Below are 19,663 nucleotides of genomic sequence, written 5' to 3' on the forward strand. Positions count from 1 at the left end.
GCAACTCTCATAAATATTATTAATAATCATAAATGTTACTGACAATCATAACATATACTGGATAATCAAAACATATACTGGATAATCAAACATTCCTATAAACAACATGGGAGATAAATTCAGTCCCTTGAAATGTAATGATGTAAGAAGTCATTTAGCCAAGTAGTGATCCTTTGACAAAATAAAACCACAAAAATAAAATCCTCCCTCCGGCATCATATTTTTTAGAAGGATTGTCTGAGAAGCAGAATATTTATTTTTGTATGGCCTTATCACCAACTGTTTTTAAGTTATTTATTCCAGTTGCAGCAAACTATTGGCAGTTACTACAGAAGGAAAGAGCACAGCAATTAGATTTGAAGCAAAACACAGTCAAATAAGACACTTTGTCCTAGGATTCCAGTGTAAAATGTCAGTGTAAGAGTAATAAAACTCATTGGGGGTGCTTGATTGTCAGTCCAGATTATCTCGAATGGACAGAATGGCAATTAAGTGATACGGAATTCAGCCCTGTCACAGTTCTGCCAGTACCTACAGCTGAGGTGGTTTGAGTAGAATGTTTCAATTGTCATGACTGGTTGATATTTTTTTATGCAGTTGGCACATGCGTTGTACTCTGAAATTCTCCTTTTCACTCGATTGACATTATTTTCAAAATTGAGAGAATTTAATTCTGGAACGTTTAATCGAGTATCCCCAATATAAACTTAAAAGGGACATAACTTGAGAGAGAACTGTTGTTGTTGTTGAATAAAAGTATTTTTGATTGTCTATTGTCTTGAAGTCTATATTTAACCTTTATTCCTGCATAGTGAGGCTTTAAGGAAGGTCAGATAACACAGCATGTTCTGTGTTCTAAAAGCCAAAAGGAAATGGTTAAAATTACATTATTCTTCTGCAATTTAATTGTGTTTAAAATAGGATAAATATATTTACTAGTATAATGGCTAAATCTTGACTATAATGAGAGAATACAGCAGTCACACGACAACTTTCTATAATATTTCCACCAGTTAATAATTCAGATATCAAAACATCTAAAGCTTCTTTCTCCTGAAATAAAATTTTCTTAAACATTATCATTTAAAAATGATAGAAGCGATATTTCAAGAATTTCATAAATTAAGTCTGTCTTTGAGTCAAGTGGATTGGTTTCGATTCCACACTTGTACGTGACCAGGAGTGTGGTCACCTGCTTAACCTTGTGGGTTTTTTCCGGGTCTTTCAATATAAATAAACTATAAAGCTACATTATGCATAATTCTGCTCTATATTTCTTCATTGAAGACTCTATAAAAAGGCTAAAAGAAAGGAATATGTAATTTATTTTCCTTCACTTCAAGATTTCAAACCAATCAACCAAATGTAAATATTTTTCTAAATCAATATCACCGCAAATTTCAAAAACTAACCTTTTCATCTAATGTAGACAATGATTCACCAGTAGCAGATGGCATCTTTCCATAATGTAGAAGTTCTGATTTTTCTGCCAGTTTCTTCCCAGATACTTCTGGCTGTACCGATGATAAAATTTCATCCAATGGCTGAACAGCTTCTGGACAATCAATCTGAAAAACAAAATGCATACAATTGAGGTATGTGTTCATACAATGTTCATATATCTCCTATAGTCTAGGTAACAAAACTTATGTTTTGGATTATAGAAACGATACTCGATTATATAGGAAACATGTTTATTAAAGGCTGTTGCCTTTCTATACTCAGTATTCACATCTTGACTATACAAGATTTTACAAAGAAAAACACATGGTTTCAAAATATGGCTGCCAACTCAACTTCTTACAACATTTTTTAACTCCAAAAAAAGAGAGTCAAAAAAAACAAGAGTTGTCTCCCTTCAATCATTAATCATTTCAGAACACACTCCCCCCTTATTGACGCGAGGTCAATAAAATACACTAAAATTTAACATAATTCTTGAGATTTGAACTCTTAATAACAAAACTCTATATCTTGGATACTATTCTTTAAGATGCATTACTCTATAAGATTCTATACTCAAATACTAAGATTCTATACTCAAAATATTAAGATTCTATACTCAAAATATTAAGATTCTAAACTCGTTACATGTACTAAGATTCTAAACTCGTAAATACATATATAACACTGATTTCTAACTGTGTACTCCAATACTTATCAATAATAAGATACATTCTCTACTAATCTCTAACCAACTCTATTGGATACAATTTCTGTATAGGTCGATTCATAAATATTATTTTGCCCTGTTTGTTCTGAACTCTTACAACAGCGGATCGCACGTTATTATCACGACCTGGTAAAATTCTATCAACTCTACCCATTTCCCAATTTAAGCGCGATACTTTATCATCAAATACTAGCACAATATCACCCTCACGTATGATAGGACCTGTTTTAACTCTGGAACGATGATGCTCGCGTAATTGAGTAACATAGTCATTCCGCCATCTTGACCAATAATGATTTATAACAGTCTGCAAGTATTTCTTGCGCTTGCAGAATTCTGAAGAGGTATTACCAACTACTTTAGGATTTGGAGTAAACAGCGGTTCAGACAATATCCTTCTCCCCAATACTAAATGCGAAGGGGTTAGGGGTTCTATACAATCATCGCTAAGATATGTAAGAGGACGCGAGTTTAAAACGCCTTCAATGTCCACTAATAAAGTCAGTAGCTCCTCATACGACAAATGAGCATTACCTAAAGCTTTTTTCAGGCATCGTTTAGTTGAACGCACCATACGCTCAAAAAATCCGCCCCACCATGGGGATCGTTCAATATTATAACACCATTTAATGTTCCTACTATTTGTAAAGGCTCGAAGTTCAGCACTCTTGAAAACCAATCCATTGTCTGAATTCACTAAAGTTGGTACTCCACGCCTTCCAATAAAACGTCGAAAACTCCTAATAAAAGAGGAAGAACTAGCGTCCGTTGCTAAATTTAAATGAACCGCGCGACTACTCGCACAAGTATACAACACTATGAACACCTTGTTCATCTCTCCACTCTTAGAATAAATGTCTTTAACGTATAATGGTCCAGCATAGTCCACTCCAATATTTGTAAAAGCGAAATCGTCAGAAAGTCGAAATTCTGGTAAAGGAGGCGCTAACGGAACTCCATAAGATTTACCTTCCATTTTACGACAAGGAATACATTTAGTAATCACAGCTTTAACAACTTGTCGTCCGCGACAAACCCAAAACTTTTGGCGCAACTGAACTAAAGTCTCTGCTGTCCCATTATGATGCACATCTCGGTGACACTTTTCAATAATCAAACTCGTAAAACGATGAGAATCTGGTAGGAAAATAGGAAATTTGGCATCAAACGGCAAATTAGAATTATCTATACGACCATAACATCTCAAAATACCATTGTCATCAGGTTTTAAATTAAGCGATAGCCTCTGTTGCTCAAATTTACGGCCACTCAAACTATGTTGAATATCTCTGCACCAGATATTTTCGGCACAATTAATTTCTTCCTTGGACAATTGATCTGTTTGGACTTGTACATTGTCTCTTTTATTCTTCACGAAACGCAAAACATAAGCAGTCACTCTTAGTAGGCTATTAAAGTTGCTATAGCGGGAAACGTCTAGTATATTTTCGATATTGTGATTAGTTTCGACATTTGCGACACAAACAGTTGCTTTCTTAACTTCAGAATAAAATGGTTCACTCAAAGTTTCTTCAACGTTCCTCGGCCAATTCTCTGTCGAACTTAGCAAGTATGGTGGTCCATGCCACCATAGATCATTGTTTACCAATTCTACTGCCTTGCATCCACGTGAGGCAACATCTGCAGGATTTTCTTTAGTTGAGCAGTAAGACCATTAACTAACGTCAGAAGAATCACGAATTTCAACCACACGATTATTCACGAACTGCTTAAACTCACGAGTAGTATTTTTAATCCAAGATAACGCGACTTGAGAATCAGACCAAAAATATACAGGCGCATCTACGATGTCCTTTAAAGCTTCTTTTACACATGCAGCTAGTCTAACAGATATTAAGCATGCTAGTAGCTCAAGTCTGGGTATAGATTGTTTCTTTAAAGGCGCCACACGCGTTTTAGAGGCAATTAAATTACAGTGTATTTCTTTAGTATCTGAATGTTCACATCTGATATATACACAAGAACCATACGCCTTTTCGGAAGCGTCACCGAATACATGAAATTGAATAGAATTCGCTTGCCGTAGTTCATAACAAATACAGCGGTTAATGTGCAAAGCCTTTACAGCAGATAGGCTAGACACTAAATTATTCCAATAATCACAAAAATTATTATCTAACGGATCATCCCAGTCTAAAGGATTTTCACACAACTTTTGAAAACATAGCTTAAACAGTAATACAATAGGTGATATTAAACCAACTGGATCAAAGAATTTCGCAGTTGTACTAAGAACCTGTCTTTTAGTTAAAGTTGCATTAACAATCATACTTGACAAAATTTTATCAAATTCGAATTGAAACATATCAGCGCTATTATCCCACTTTTGACCTAAAACACTGTTACAATCAAAATTTGAATTCTGAACAAAATCATTATAACCTGTATCGTCTTCGATTACATCAGTCTCCATTTTCTTAACATCAAATTCTACTTCAGGAAAATCACTGGACTCATGCAGCATAGACATTAACACTTGCGAATTACTACACCATTTTCTCATATTGAATCCACCCTGATTTAAACATAATTTAACTAATTTACATAAATCATAAGCAGAGTTTACATTATCTGCCCCAGAAGCAAAATCATCAACATACAATGACTTAAGAATATTATTCAAAATTTCAAAGTTATCATCCATAGAATTACTTAAGTGATAACGAAGGGTTGCATTTAAAATGAACGGACTTGAAGTCACTCCAAAGACCACTCTATTAAATCTAAACACTTTAATTTTAGGTGACTCGCTAAATGGATCATCATCGATGCTCTTTATAAATGGCAATGTTCAAAAATGCCTTCTGTATGTCAGCAGTCAGAGCGATGGAATTCATTCTAAAACGAAGGAGAATATCGAAAATAAGCGGATTTAAAGAAGGGCCCGAGTATAAACACTCATTAAGACTAGGTCCACTTGTTTTACACGAGGCATCATACACAACTCTTAACTTAGTTGTGTCCTTATCTAAGCGTAAAACTTCTCTGTGCGGAATATAATGTATTGATCCAGAATTAATTATTACATCATCATCATTTACAATATCAATAATACCTTCAGATAATTGTTCATTAATTATTCTATCATATTCTTTAAGAACATCCGGCTTACTATTAAGTCGATACAAAAGAGATGATAAGCGTTTAACACACGTAGAATAATTATCAGATATTTTAAGATGATTTTCTTTAAATGGTAACTTCACTTCATACCTTTTACCCTCAAATGTGATATTATCATTAAAATCTGACAAAACACTAAATTCGTCATTACGAATACCCAAAGATTCAAGCTCCCAAAACTTATTCAACTCAGACTTAATTGAAGATACATCACAATTGTCATCAGATACAGAACTAACGTGCAATACATGCGTATGACTTAAATTAATAGTACATTGGTCACTACTCGAATTATTAATTACAGGGCCAGACAGCACCCACCCAAGTTTCGTCAACATTGCAACCGGGCCAGGGAACTCCCCCCGTCTCGTTTCGCCACAAAAGAAATTCCAATAGAAATCTGCCCCGATTAATATATCTACTGCAAAATCAGAAGGCCCAGATGGATTAGCTAATTTCAAACCCCGTAGATGAGGGTACTTTACTAAAGCATTACATGTTAATTGGTCGCTTATGGCATTGCATATAGAAGGTACACAATGCGCTGTAACATACAAATGTAAACCATCATCACCTGCAACAGTAAATTGAACAATATCACATAATCGTAACTTAGGAGTTTCCTCCCCAAAAGTTTTAATAAGTAAATTTTCACGCCCCACAGTTCTTAAATTTAACAATCTACGTGTTTCATCAGTAACATATGTTCTTTGACTACACAAATCAAATACAATGTTCTTATACAATCCCCTAGAATTATCATTATGATTAGCACATACAAAACCTACAGCAGTTTGTAACAAAATAGAATTTTGATCATCTGTACACGTCATGTTAGATGTCACAGTTTGACTCGGTTGTCCGGTTTCAGTTTTATTAACATAACTAGGCCGCCTTAAATTTTGTTCAGGCCTATAAGTACAAATGGCTTTATTGTGTCTTTCTCCGCAGTTAAAGCATTTATAGTCACGATTAGGACAATTTCGTAACACATGTCCAGAGCGCAAACACAAAAAACACTTTGCTTTATGACGTAAAATAGATTTGCGAGCTGAAATGTCAGTAACAGAAGTGCAATTCACAGATGGGTGTTGCTGAGTACAAAACACACAGTACGGAACAGGTCTTTGATCTTTACTCGAAAATAAAGTTGAAGCTGTTGAGGGATTAACCCGGTTCGATCTGGATTGAGGACTGTATACGTTGTTCAAAGAATACCCGGATTTCTTGGTAGAATTACTATGCATTAAATCGACTCGCTCTCTAGCTTCAAGTTCAGTTTTTAAAATATCTAAGACCTCGTCCACACTCCAATCTTTAACTCCACGGCTAATAAATAAACGTAACTCTTCAGGAAGTTTATTCATGATAATAGGAATAAGAATATTACCATACGATTCAGACTGTACACCCATAGATTTTAGACTTCGTATCTGGACCTCAATGGTGTCGTATAATCTGCGAATATGTTTAACTTCACAACCACTCGTAACAGATTGTAAATTTAGTAAAACGTCCATATGCCCAGAAATAATAACTTGCTTATTTGCAAACCTATCTTTTAAAAGCTGAATTGCTGCATCATAGTTTTCGCCTATCAAGGACAAACCTGCTACACAAGAAGATGCCGGTCCGTCCAACAGACTCTTTAAATAATTAAATTTCTCAACATTTGAAATGGCACTGTTATTATCTACTGCAGCCTGGAAGCTATCCCAAAAAGGCTGCCACAACTTTGAATCACCAGAAAATCTAGGCAAACACAATTTTGGCAATTTAGTCTTACAGACAAAAGTTTCTTTCAATGAATTACTAGGGCTACTCAAATCAGAATTATCAGCTATACTGGTACTCAATTTTTCACTGGCCTTCTCATTCTTATGTAAACAAAATTTGATTTTATATAAAGTTCTATTAATAGTGTCCGCAAATTCACTTGATTCAAAAATATCATTACCCACTTCATCTTCGTCTTCAATATCTTCCAATACTTTTTCATCGTAAGATGCTAAAACAACTTTCTTTTCCGTTAAAGAAATTCTGTATCCTTCTAAACTTTCAACTGAAGAAGGAGATCCATCAAATTCGGCTAATAATTCTTGAACACTTTGAATAATTCGGGTAACAAAGGCCCTATGTCCCCCTCTGATGCGTTTGTTTTTCTTGGCCACATCACTACGCCTGTCTGCGTCGTTACTGGTCGTAGACATGATAATAAATGTCAATACTTTATAGGATTAAGATAATAAGGTCGACTGGCACATGAACTTAACTCAAGAGATTGACTGACATAACTGTATCCGTCTCGTCGGACCATGTTTTGGATTATAGAAACGATACTCGATTATATAGGAAACATGTTTATTAAAGGCTGTTGCCTTTCTATACTCAGTATTCACATCTTGACTATACAAGATTTTACAAAGAAAAACACATGGTTTCAAAATATGGCTGCCAACTCAACTTCTTACAACATTTTTTAACTCCAAAAAAAGAGAGTCAAAAAAAACAAGAGTTGTCTCCCTTCAATCATTAATCATTTCAGAACAACTTACTCACTGCCCCCAAAATGGGTAAGATGAAATGGGGTTAAATGTCCTACTTTTCTGCTCCGACTGGGCTAATGAAGACAGACATACCATGCAGTGGTCTATGAGGGAAATTTTGCCCGGACAGCAGGACTACTCTTATATCGAATTTTGTCAAGAATTCTTTTATGTGCGCGCCAATGTGCCTTTTTTTGTCCCATCGGTAGAGCTAAAATTAGATAAGAACACAGATATATCTGTACTCACCTTCTGAATATGATGCATAATACGACATTTCCACATGTGACAATAAAATTCATCTAATAAATCTTTATTCATCTCTGTACCTAGATCGACGACATGTTTATAACATAGACCATATATAACAGATTTCTCTTCTACATTCTCTATAACATCTACTTCTTTCTATATAATATAACATACAGTCTTATTAATGTATCATATCATATATATAGATATCAGATATACTGGCTAAATAAGATGATTAATGTGGCTATAAATACACGTGGATGTTGTGTATAAAATGAACTGGAATGAGGTATAACGTGCCACTGTTCTGCACGAACTGGGCTAATGAAGATGGGCATATGTCATACAGTGTGCTAAGTGGGAAATTTAGGCCAGACAGCAGCACTACAGCCTACTCTTATATTGAATTCCAACTGCCAAGGGTTCTTTTACATGCACGTCAATATGTACACAGGACATCATTTTTTCGCTCCCTGTCCTGCACCACTGAGAAAACAATGTCAGAAAATCCTGATGAAGTTTCTCGATCAACACAGGGATCGAACTTGGGACCTCCAGGTCAGTGAGCCATCGTATTGAAGTACAAGAGAATTATAATAACACCTAGGAGCCATGGTGGCTCAGTGAGTAAGGCACAGTCACTATTGCAGGAGATCCCAAGTTGGATCCCAGAGTCTACCGAGAAAGATCATTAAGATATGCCAGTCTGGATTCTCCTTGTCAATTGTGCAAAAGGCAACCCTTGCATTGATTGGTCTGGTTGATCAGATGGGATGGAAAAAACACTAAGTTCCTGTGTATATCAATGGCAGAACTTTAAGATCCCTGTAAGTTGGAAATCAATGCAAGAGCTTTCCAGGCAAAATTAGCACATGGCATATGTTCATCTTCATTAGCACTTAGTGAAGGGAAGTAAGATGTTCAAGTTAAACCCCATTTCATTTTATATTGGGGAAAGCAATTAGAGGGAAATATTCAATGACTCTTACCTGAAAGAATTGTGTAATAGCATCTAAAGCTATCTGATTATTCTGTTTAAAACATGTAGAACAATGTTTCCAATAGTTGATCCGAGCTACTCGTGATGACCATATGTTGCTGGATATAAGAGTCTTCTTATCGTTCTCCAACTGTATAAAAATAATAATAATCTCTTTCAAATAAATATATATGTCTAAAAATGTTAGTTGTGGACAATTAGTCTTCCAAAAACATCCAGGTTTAATTTGTATCAATTAGGATACAAATATTGGGAGCCACAGTGGCTCAGTGAGTAAGACACTAGCTCAGTAACCAGGAGGTACCAGGTTTGATCCTAGTGTTGGCTGAGAAATTTACTCAGGATATTCCAGTTGGTTTCCCTTTGTAAGTTATACAGGAAGGAAGCCCTGGCAAGGAAAACATCTAATCAATTGGATAGGATAAAAAAATAACTAGGTCCTATGTGTATACAAACTGCAGCACAGTTAGAAGTCAAAATAAGAATAGTACATAGAGTAACTGTCCAGGAAAATCTTTTTACAAGGTTTATGTCTGTCTTCAATAGGCGGATTAGTACAGAACAGTAGGAGGTTAAACCCAATTTCATTTCAGTTTTATTTTTACTCTTGGCCAGTGTAAATCATCAGTTGTATTTTGATTACCATCTAGATCTAATTGTATGGTTTTAGGTTAAGTCTACTCTTCGAAATAAAACTCTTGACAGTCTTTATTTAAAATATTTGCCAACTGACTTAACACCAGGTTTGACTCATTCCTTGCACATGATACTAGCTAGTTGTTACATATTTGGTTTCCTGTTTTGGAGGGTATATGTTTTACAACAGTCAAGAATTGATTTATCCCTTTGCTTCATTTCTTTAACATTACGTAATGCCTGCTCAGGGCTTTTTAACATCCCAGTTTAACGTCCACTCGATACAAACTAGGTCATTTCGAGACTAACATATGGTTCAATTTTATTTCAATAATTCGCTTGCGCGTAGGGGTCTTTAGCAGTGGAAGGAAACCGGAGAACCCGGAGAAAACCCACGAGGTTGGACAGGCGACCCTACTCCTTGTCACGTACAACCAGGGATTCGAAACCACGCCAGTTGACTCAATGACAGGCTTTATGATACAGCACGCACGTGCTAACCATTCGGCCATCCAACCCCCCATATTATTAATATAAACTTTTTTATTTATTATATATCAATAACTTTTTATTACTTATTTATCTATTTGAGGCTTACTAAGTAAAGTATTGTATATTATACAGGCTTATCATTTTACACAGATGTCTAGATTATGGTCATTTTTACAGGTAAAGAAAAGTAAGGTACATGTATTCATACCCTACAAACTACAGCCATAATATATTACCTGAGCAACTGTTATATAATCTCCATTTATTTTAGCTAATTCTGCAAATCTTCGAGCATCAATGAAAGACTTTTTTTCTATCATTTGATTGACAGCTGATTGACAAGCAGTTTCATATCTGGAATTGGTAGGTAACAAGAGGTCGGAAAATTTCTCCAAATCAATTTCATTTATGTGAAGAATTTCTGATAATTTATGTAGCTTTCCAAAATCTGGAACTATAAAAGAAACAGCCACATGAAAATATAATCTGTATTGCTAGCCATTGAAAAGGAAATTAGTCTGTAAGTTTGAGCTTTCATATTCAAATACAAAGACAATGTATGTCAAATATGCCCGTCTGACTCATGGACCGTGAAACTGACAGGCTGACAAGTATATACATGTTAGTCAATCTACATCAAATATAATCAGGTATTTCAAAGAATTTGAACTTAAAACGCAGTAAATAGAGTTAAATCATTGGGAACTGTTGTACGTCTAAGCTCTTACATATTTATTTGTTCTTTCTAGAAATCCAGAACACATGAAAATAATCTTACCATCAAAACTAAAAACCAGTGCTATATTTTCTTGATCCAATAGTTTAAGAAAATGTTGAAGTAAATAGGAGGATTTTAAATTTGTTAAATAATGTTTAATTATTCTATATACACTTTTTTCTAACCATAAACTATCATCTAATAAACTCAGATCTTCTTTCTCTTTCTGCTGTGAAAACTAGACAAAATAAAATATAAATGTAAAGTCAATAACTGTACATATGTAGAACATAGAAAAAATAATCAAAGTTAGTATTTACTTTGATTTTTTTATAGTCTGTATTATCAAAATTTACACTACAGCATATTGAAGACATTTATTTCAATTGATGGCAACTCGGATGGAAACTCTTCACAGATTTAATGTAGAAATAGTTGACCTGACCTGACCTGTCCTGAACTCTCATACAGCTGATCTCTTGATTTGATTTCAACCATTCACAAGGTTTACAGGAAAGCAGAAAAGAAAATTGCCTCTTCCTTGGTAAAATATTGAGTAATATACATCAAACGTTCATATTTTATATAAAGATACTACTTACACTATACATGGCTTCTTTAAAATCACCCAGATAATTTTTACAAGCCTCATGATCTTTACGTTGTATAAACTCAGCAGAAAACTTTAAGAAATACAGCAATGGAATCTCCTGTTAATATATAGAATGACAACTGTTAAACATATTTAGTAAGCCACTTATAACTCCAACAAGAATTTATCATTGAAACATTGGTGGAAATAAAGTGATATCCACAATATGTTTATTCCTAGTTCCAGTAGTTTCATGAAAATGAAAATTATTATATCATAAAGATGCATAATTATCATGAAATTCTTGAAAATGAATTTCTTTACAATGAGGTTAGATACTACTGGAGCAGTGGTGTGCAGAGATTCAGTGATGCCTGGGGCCAACTGCTTGATTTTATGGTCCAAAGACTTAAGTATAGGAGGGTTTCAAATTTAAAAAAAAAAAAAGATTTTATTTTGACTCTTTGATGGGGACATCAAAGTCCCCATCTCAGCAAGCCACTGTACTGGAGTGTTTACACGACTTGTGGATGAACAATATACAATCATTTATGATTGATTAATAAAACACTTACTGGTTGAAAGATATCAAAGGCAACAGCCAAAGTAAAATCCCAACGTTCCTTTAAATAAATATCCAGCAATATGTCCAACTCTTTCATTGACCATTTATATGCAGATGTCCCATAATTCCCAAGAAACTTCTTATGCTCACTCATATCCATCATAGCAACCAACCAGCCACACAGACATGGCAGTATAGCTGAATCCTGTAAAAAAAAATAGCTTAAATTCATCTTTCAAAACATATGTTGCCAGGCAAGAAAACATATGCCCATAGCAGTGTAATTATTCAAGCAGTTCATGCAAGTTGTTATTTTGTACTCCTTTCTTTAGTAAATAAAAATGTGCAAGGGCAAAATCTCTAGAATTAATTTATGAAAGTTTTTGAAATTCAATAGACTTCTTTATCTCACTAATCTGAATAATGCCTCTAAATCTCAAGCAGATCATCAGATAATAACATTTGTTGTTAGAGTAGTCATAAGATTCTACATGTAGTACCATAGAGGTTATTGTGACAAATCGATGAAAGTGTAAGTAAATAGGTTTGGTCACTTCTACATACAAAATTTTTAAAATGACTGGGTGATAAATGTAGATTGTAGAATGTAGACAAAATCATAACTACTACTACTACTGAATTTTCTATGAATCTAACAAAATTTGTTAATAAATTTGCAATGTTTAGAAAATAAATAAAAGAAGATGACTATTTACATTTTCACAGAATGCCAACTCAGCAAATAATGGATTTTTCAGAATAACGGAATGTGAGAGTAGCGATTTCCATGGTGATGGAGTATTCTGAGCATCAAAAACAACACCAAATACATCTTCCGCTGCAGATTCCAGTGTTACAGTAGGAACTAGAAATAAAAAAGAACAGGATATAAAAATATAAAAAATCTCTTAGATGTACGACAAGAACTCAAGATCTCCTAAGAGTAATTACATTTACATTAGTGTATATTATAAAATATTTTTTGGCCTGATATACTTAAGATACAGCCTACCTTCCTGTTCTAGTTTTATCAATGATTCTAAAGAAGGCGGTAAACTAATTTCTGCTTCTTCCTCACTACTCCACTCTTCTAAAAAAAATATAATCATATAACCGATTAACTAGAACTATGAATTATTGGATTTCTTTAATAAAAACAAACAAAAACAGACTACATGTACATTTACAATTTTAATTATAAACATTATTTTAAAATAAAGCAGCTTACCATTTTCTTTGGCAGTTGCGACACCGATTTTTGAATATAAAGATGACCTGACATCTTTAGTTCCTGTTGTCTTCTGCTTATCATCTTCTCCCTGTACTAATTTCTCACGGGGTGCTGCCAATGATTTAGCATCTGCATTTTCTATTACGTAATGTAGATGGTCTCGTAAATGACGACTGCGGAACTGATGCAGCAGTCCTTGAAGCTGAAATGAACAAGAAATAAATAAAGTTGTTGATTTCAGTGAATCTTAATATTTGATTTGTTTTGAGTTTCACTGCCAAAACAAGTCAATTTTGTTTCCATGGAAACATAGAAATGAATAAATCCTGAGAAATTTATAATTAGTAAAAAGCAACACTACATTAATACCTTGAGTTTTATAAAGATATCTTGAATGGTTAATGAAAGATACCCCAGAAACAAAACCAGAATAGACAGATGGAGCCCATTTCAATATCTCTCTATTAACTTTGTTTGGCAAACATCAGATTAATATTTTATTTTGATCCAATAAATCAAGAAGGTTTATTTAGCTTCTGTATTTCTTATTTTGTTGGTTTTATTTTTTACCTTTCATATTGTATTTATTGTTTAAAATCTTGTAGTTATGATGCAATATATAATAACATTTTTCTACCAGCATTGGGCATCTTTTGATTTTCCAAATATATAATTTACATTTGCAATTACCTGCTGTCGTGGGTATTGATGAAATTGGGCAAACCATATAAATGGAAGCCATTTGTCAGATCGGGCACACACTTCTAGAAATTTAGTTGTCAAGGGTAACCGTTGAAGATGACAGAATAATACAGCAAGCAACCATTTATCTGCTGCTTCAAAACTACAGCTGAAAAAAAGTAAAATAGTGCTGTTTCAAATTTAATATTCACTGAATTTAAATAAGTATTGTTTCAAATCTAAAATACATTCAATTTAATTAATTATTGTTTCAAATTTAAAATACATTCAATTTCATTAACTAATGTTTCAAATCTAAAATATGTTCAATTTAATTAAGTATTGTTTCAAATCTAAAATATGTTCAATTTAATTAAGTATTGTTTCAAATCTAGAACATGTTCAATTTAATTAAGTATTGTTTCAAATTAAAATACATTTAACTAATTGAAGTTACATTACTTGAAGAAAGATAAGTATATATTGCATCTTGTTTGTTTTTTTATAATTTATTTATACAACAGAATAAATTTTTTGTTCCAATTTACCTTGAAATATTGTTCTTCTGTATATTATCACTAATAGCTTGTTCTAACAAGATTAAAACTTTGGGACTATAAACCCTTCTCCTTCGAATACAAGCTCCAAGTAATGATACTGAAAAACACATAGATATTTTACAGCTATTAATATATCAAGATTTATTCATAAACATGCTCAGTGTAAAGGGAATTAAAGGGGCATCATGTAAGATTCTCACGATAATATTTCAAAAATAGATAATGCAAAATGAATATATTAAAAATTTCATTTAAATTACTTTATTTTAAGTGAAGTTAACAATGGTTGTAGTTTTGACAAGATGTGTGCATTAATAGTAACCAGTGTACTGATCATTTGAGACTTAGCCTCGCTTCTACATTTTTTAAATTAAATCATTAAATGGTCGAACCATTCTAATCTACTTAAAATTAGAGCCATCTGATGGCATCAAGAGTTGATTATGGTCTTGTCATGTTAATAAATGTCTAATTAATAATTTATATAACATATAACGCCCAAAGAAAGACATGCAATAGACAGATTTAGCTCTTACATAATGCCTGTTTAAGTATTGAGCCTTATTTGAGAATGGGCCTTTATGGGGCTAAACCTAAATTAAAGCCATTGACTGTCATTTTGAACCCTTTGCAAATTACAATATTGTGAAATTTTAATCTCTATTAATATTTTGGCGTTGTTTTCGTAATTAAATTTGTGTATATTTTAGTGGGAATTAAGTCGATAAAAATTAGATATTGTCCGGAAAATACGAATCACCATCATTGACTTTAAAATAAATTGTTCTATCATACAAAATCTAACATTTACAATTTTAACATAGGGCATTTAATTGACTATTTTCATGTCTAAAACCATAAATGGCACAATAACAACAACAATTATTGTGATTAAAATATTTCATTATACATTTAGACTCACTTATTTCTTCTTCATTATTTTTCATAGTTATTTTATGTTTTTCAATATTAGCCACCAATCCTGTATTTTTATATGATAATATAGTTGATGCTACTTGTAGAAAAGTTCTAATAGTTACACTATCTTGTCCTAACATATCAACAAAGGCAACACATGAACTAGCTATCTGTGCTCTATTAAAGTTTTTAACAGCTACCCACAAACTAATACCACACGCTGTCTGTATTCTGCAAAAAACAAAACAAAAAAAGGTTGCCAGGCAATGAAACACATTATCAGAGAGAGAGAGAGAGAGAAATGGGGTTTAACGTCCACCCGACACAAACTAGGTCATTTCGGGACTAACATATGGTTTAATTTTATTTACATAATTCGCTTGCGCGTAGGGGTCTTTAGCAGTGGGAGGAAACCGGAGGACCCGGAGAAAACCCACGAGGTTGGACAGGCGACCCTACTCCTTGCCACGTACAACCGGGGATTCGAAACCACGCCAGTCGACTCAATGACAGACTTTATGATACAGCGCGCGCACGCTAACCATTCAGCCATCCAACCCCCCTACACATTATCAGAGCAGTTCATAAAAATTGTCACATTGTGATGCATTGTGTAACAATAAGACTCAATCAGAAAATGCTTCAAAGTCACGAACATCAAAAATAGTTGAAATTAGTTATTGATGACAAGCGGCATCTCCACCATGTGGTATTGGGATCTCTTAACCTGTCACCATTCCGATGTTGTCGGATTGAGCAAACTCGCTAAAGCAGTTAAGTAACTAACGACGCCATGCTTTAGTTCACCTTACACCAGAATGTCAAGGTCATTTATTAACAATGGGAAATACGGTAACTCTAACAACAAGAATGAACAAAAGGGAATGAACTCCAATATTGTTGGAACGAACTACATATAACAGTAATTATACGACAGTAAATAGAAAAGAAGTCTTTATTCTGAAAAACATCTCTGAAGCACTGACAAGATTCTATCGCATAATCAAGGGCAGTAATACCAAAAGTAATTATCTGAAATTCTTATTTGTTGCAACGAAACAAAAAAACCATAAATTTCAAGTAGATCAGAGGATGGCTTATGTGAGCGAGAGAGAGAGAGAGAGAGAAATGGGGTGTCCACTCGACACAAACTAGGTCATTTCGGGACTAACACATGGTTCAATTTTATTTCAATAATTCGCTTGTGCGTTGGGGTCTTTAGCTGTGGGAGGAAACCGGAGGACCCGGAGAAAACCCACGAGGTTGGACAGGCGAGCTTATGTGAGCAAGGATAATAATATATATTTCCATATGATTGGCTAATAAATGTGGACAGCTGATAAATGTGAAAGACTGACAAATGGACAGACAGTGATATACAGTCAAATTTCAATGTGTATGTGGAGTAAAATTATATAACTTAAACATACATTATGGGAGATAAGATAACGAGATAGTGGTTCTCGCTATAATAGTTAAAAACTAGATAGTGTAAAGGTAATTTGCTGAAAATTTCAGTCAAATTGATCCACCATGAGCCGAGAAAGAAGCTCGTGAAATTTTGGCATAGTCTCGGTCATCATTACTAAAATCATTAATATAAACAGCAAGTCTCGATTATCCACTTTTTTTGATTTAATTATCAATGGTCAATAGCGGCATATAGGTATCTAATCCAGCCAACATCGAAGGCTAGCCTTGACATCGATAGTTTATTATGGTCTGGATAAGTTAATTAATGTCTAATTGATAATTTAGATAACATTTCAGGCCTAGAGAAAGACTTGTAATAAGCAGATTTTGCTCTTGCATAATGCATGTTTAATATAAATATTGAATACATTTATTCTGAAATAACTTTTCATTGGTGAAAATATAGCTGTATAAAACAGAGAAATAATAAAAAACCTAAGGGATCTAAAAGTTGATAAGGTGACACATGTGCATATATTATTTGGAAGTTCATTCGGCAACAATATGTCAAATTTCAAAGCTTTCCAGAAAGGTGTCTGGTAATAAAAGAATACAAATTTTACCTTTTATTATTGATAGTTGAGGTTCCTGGTGCTAATTCTTCTGCTAAGAAGGAAAGAAAGGCATAGCATGGTCTACCTTGTTTTAAGTAATATGTAAACTGAATTTTCTCTGAGTAAGCAAACTGTGAAACCAGTTCTGGTTGAGAAAAATAAGGCAATACTTTCCTACAATCTGAAAAATGAATATCATAGAATATAATAGAATAAACCTATTTATCTTAAGAATACAAAAATAATATTTTGGAATAAGACATGTAAAAGAGAGAGAGAAATAACTTTAATGTCCTCTCAACAATAACTAGGTCATATCATGACTAACATGGGGTATTTTTATATCAATAATTTATTCGTGTGAAGGGATCTTTAGAAGTTGGGGAAACCATATAGTATCCTGAAAAAACCAACAGACCTATATTTTGCACAGATAATATGTTTTATGTTCTACAGTATATGTTTGAATGGATTTTGTGCTCAAGATAGGGTATGCTGACCAGAACTATTGATATCCTTGTTCTGAGAGGATGTTAGAAGGATGTTTTTGACATAGAATAGATTCACATAAAAAAGAAACATCCTACACAGGTATAATATATTAGGATAATATCTGCATGCTTTTTTGATTTTTCGATTTTGATGGATTGGAAATACATAGGAGTTTAATCTAAATTTTTGAGGACCTAAATCAAAGAGGTCAAGTCATGTTATGTTACCTTCTCCAGCAAGCGTGTTTGAGTTCTGCCAACCAAATAAACGTCTTACATCAAAAGGTGCATTATCCTAAGAAAAAAACCGAATAACTCATAATCAATTAGTTCTAACACATTCTACAGACCGATTGTATGAAGGAAGGGGGGTGGGGGGATTGGAGTACAAGTACAACCACAAGGTTTGACAGGTTACACGTCTCAATGTTTTGTATATCTTGATCCAAAATTACCTCTTGACTAGAATCAAGATATTCCCTCTTGTCCAAGGTAGTGCCTACATGGCTGACAAGAAGTTAAGATAAATATTGCCTAGTAGTTCAGAGGGTACACAAAAAATATACATGTAGACTTACAAGTAATAAAACCCTTAATTGGCAGTTGAAATACAAGGAAGAGTAAGTAGAAATGTCGCTATGAAATGAAATGGGGTTTAACGTTTTACTGTTCTGCTTCGACCGGGCTAATGAAGACGGGCATACACCATACAGTGTGTTATGAGGAAAATTTTGCCCAGAGAGAAGCGCTACGGCATACGCTTAAATCGAATTCCAACTGCCAAGGGTTCTTTTACATGCACGCCAATGTGTACACAGGGCCTCGTTTTTTTTTCGTACCAACCAAATGACTAGACAGCTGTCCTTGTGGAATGTCGCTATGACCAATGTATTATGTAAAACTCCATTCCTTTCTTCAAATCTGTTTTCCTAACTTTAGTTATGGCTATCTAAAGTTCACAATTCTGAACACCAATTTATCTTTCTACAAAGATCAAGGTCAAGGCGGAACTTAACCTACAATTATTTGTTTCAATCCTGCAAATTACTGTATTAAGAACATTTTTCACCCACACTGTCTCTTTAATAGTTCTCTAAAAATTCAACTTTCTCAAACAGTTTGTTTATAAAACATTAAGCCATACAAAAAATATTCTGTTGCTCGGACAATCCTCCAAAAAATCTAAACTTTTCATTGATAATATAATATGGATCCTTACTTGAAGCAATTGATATATATTAATATCACATTGTAATGATTCCCGGCTAGATGGTACTAAAGCTGAATAAAGTTTAGGAAATGGTTTTAATGTTCTTTCTATTGTTAATTTGTCTATACCAGTGAACAGACCACTATCTTCTGAAATCTAGAAATGATTACAAATAATGTGTATTACTGGTCAGTTGAACATTATCTTAAAATGATTATTCCCAGAAAAAATATGGGTACCGAGTGACAAAAGTGTTTACATCAATATATCAAAAGCCTAAATATGAAGAAATAGTGCATCTAGTCTGTCTGAAAATTACAGCTCAAAACATTAAGCTGCTTGAAAATGATCACTAATTTTGTAATTTCACCATTCACTTATATGGGTGACTTGACAATTATGACAATCTAATAGTCTTCTACATTGG

The 19,663-nt window shown here is 33.7% G+C and overlaps 2 protein-coding genes across 2 annotated transcripts in view; both read right to left on the reverse strand.

The window, feature by feature from the left end:
- LOC126817801 (spatacsin) overlaps window positions 1-19,663 on the reverse strand; it is a 42,761-nt gene that overhangs the window by 8,056 nt on the left and 15,042 nt on the right. The window contains exons 15-31 of the mRNA XM_050544950.1: window positions 19,246-19,392; window positions 18,255-18,321; window positions 17,545-17,716; window positions 15,513-15,739; window positions 14,579-14,687; window positions 14,040-14,199; window positions 13,347-13,551; window positions 13,131-13,208; window positions 12,835-12,983; window positions 12,129-12,323; window positions 11,564-11,671; window positions 11,022-11,199; window positions 10,480-10,697; window positions 9,105-9,245; window positions 8,113-8,271; window positions 1,413-1,568; window positions 937-1,053 (exon numbers count right to left, since the gene is read on the reverse strand). Of these exons, the coding sequence (XP_050400907.1) occupies window positions 937-1,053; window positions 1,413-1,568; window positions 8,113-8,271; window positions 9,105-9,245; window positions 10,480-10,697; window positions 11,022-11,199; window positions 11,564-11,671; window positions 12,129-12,323; window positions 12,835-12,983; window positions 13,131-13,208; window positions 13,347-13,551; window positions 14,040-14,199; window positions 14,579-14,687; window positions 15,513-15,739; window positions 17,545-17,716; window positions 18,255-18,321; window positions 19,246-19,392 (2,586 nt within the window). The remainder of the gene's footprint in view (window positions 1-936; window positions 1,054-1,412; window positions 1,569-8,112; window positions 8,272-9,104; window positions 9,246-10,479; window positions 10,698-11,021; window positions 11,200-11,563; window positions 11,672-12,128; window positions 12,324-12,834; window positions 12,984-13,130; window positions 13,209-13,346; window positions 13,552-14,039; window positions 14,200-14,578; window positions 14,688-15,512; window positions 15,740-17,544; window positions 17,717-18,254; window positions 18,322-19,245; window positions 19,393-19,663) is intronic.
- On the reverse strand, window positions 1,896-7,567 carry LOC126817804 (uncharacterized). The gene is made up of 2 exons (XM_050544956.2): window positions 5,250-7,567; window positions 1,896-3,142 (listed from the first exon to the last, which is right to left on the reverse strand). Exons 1-2 carry the CDS (start codon window positions 7,525-7,527, stop codon window positions 2,184-2,186), a joined length of 3,237 nt encoding a protein of 1,078 aa, XP_050400913.1. The 5' UTR covers window positions 7,528-7,567; the 3' UTR covers window positions 1,896-2,183.

This window comes from Patella vulgata, chromosome 4, assembly GCF_932274485.2.
Source record: "Patella vulgata chromosome 4, xgPatVulg1.2, whole genome shotgun sequence".
In the NCBI taxonomy this organism is placed as follows: Eukaryota; Metazoa; Mollusca; class Gastropoda; family Patellidae; genus Patella; species Patella vulgata.

Coding starts and splice junctions, on each gene's coding strand:
- LOC126817804 (XM_050544956.2), bottom strand. CDS start 7,527: ATGTCTACGACCAGTAACGACGCAGACAGGCGTAGTGATGTGGCCAAG. Junction 3,143..5,249: donor TAATGAACAATTATCTGAAG/GTATTATTGATA, acceptor GTAAAATGGAAG/GTAAATCTTATGGAGTTCCG.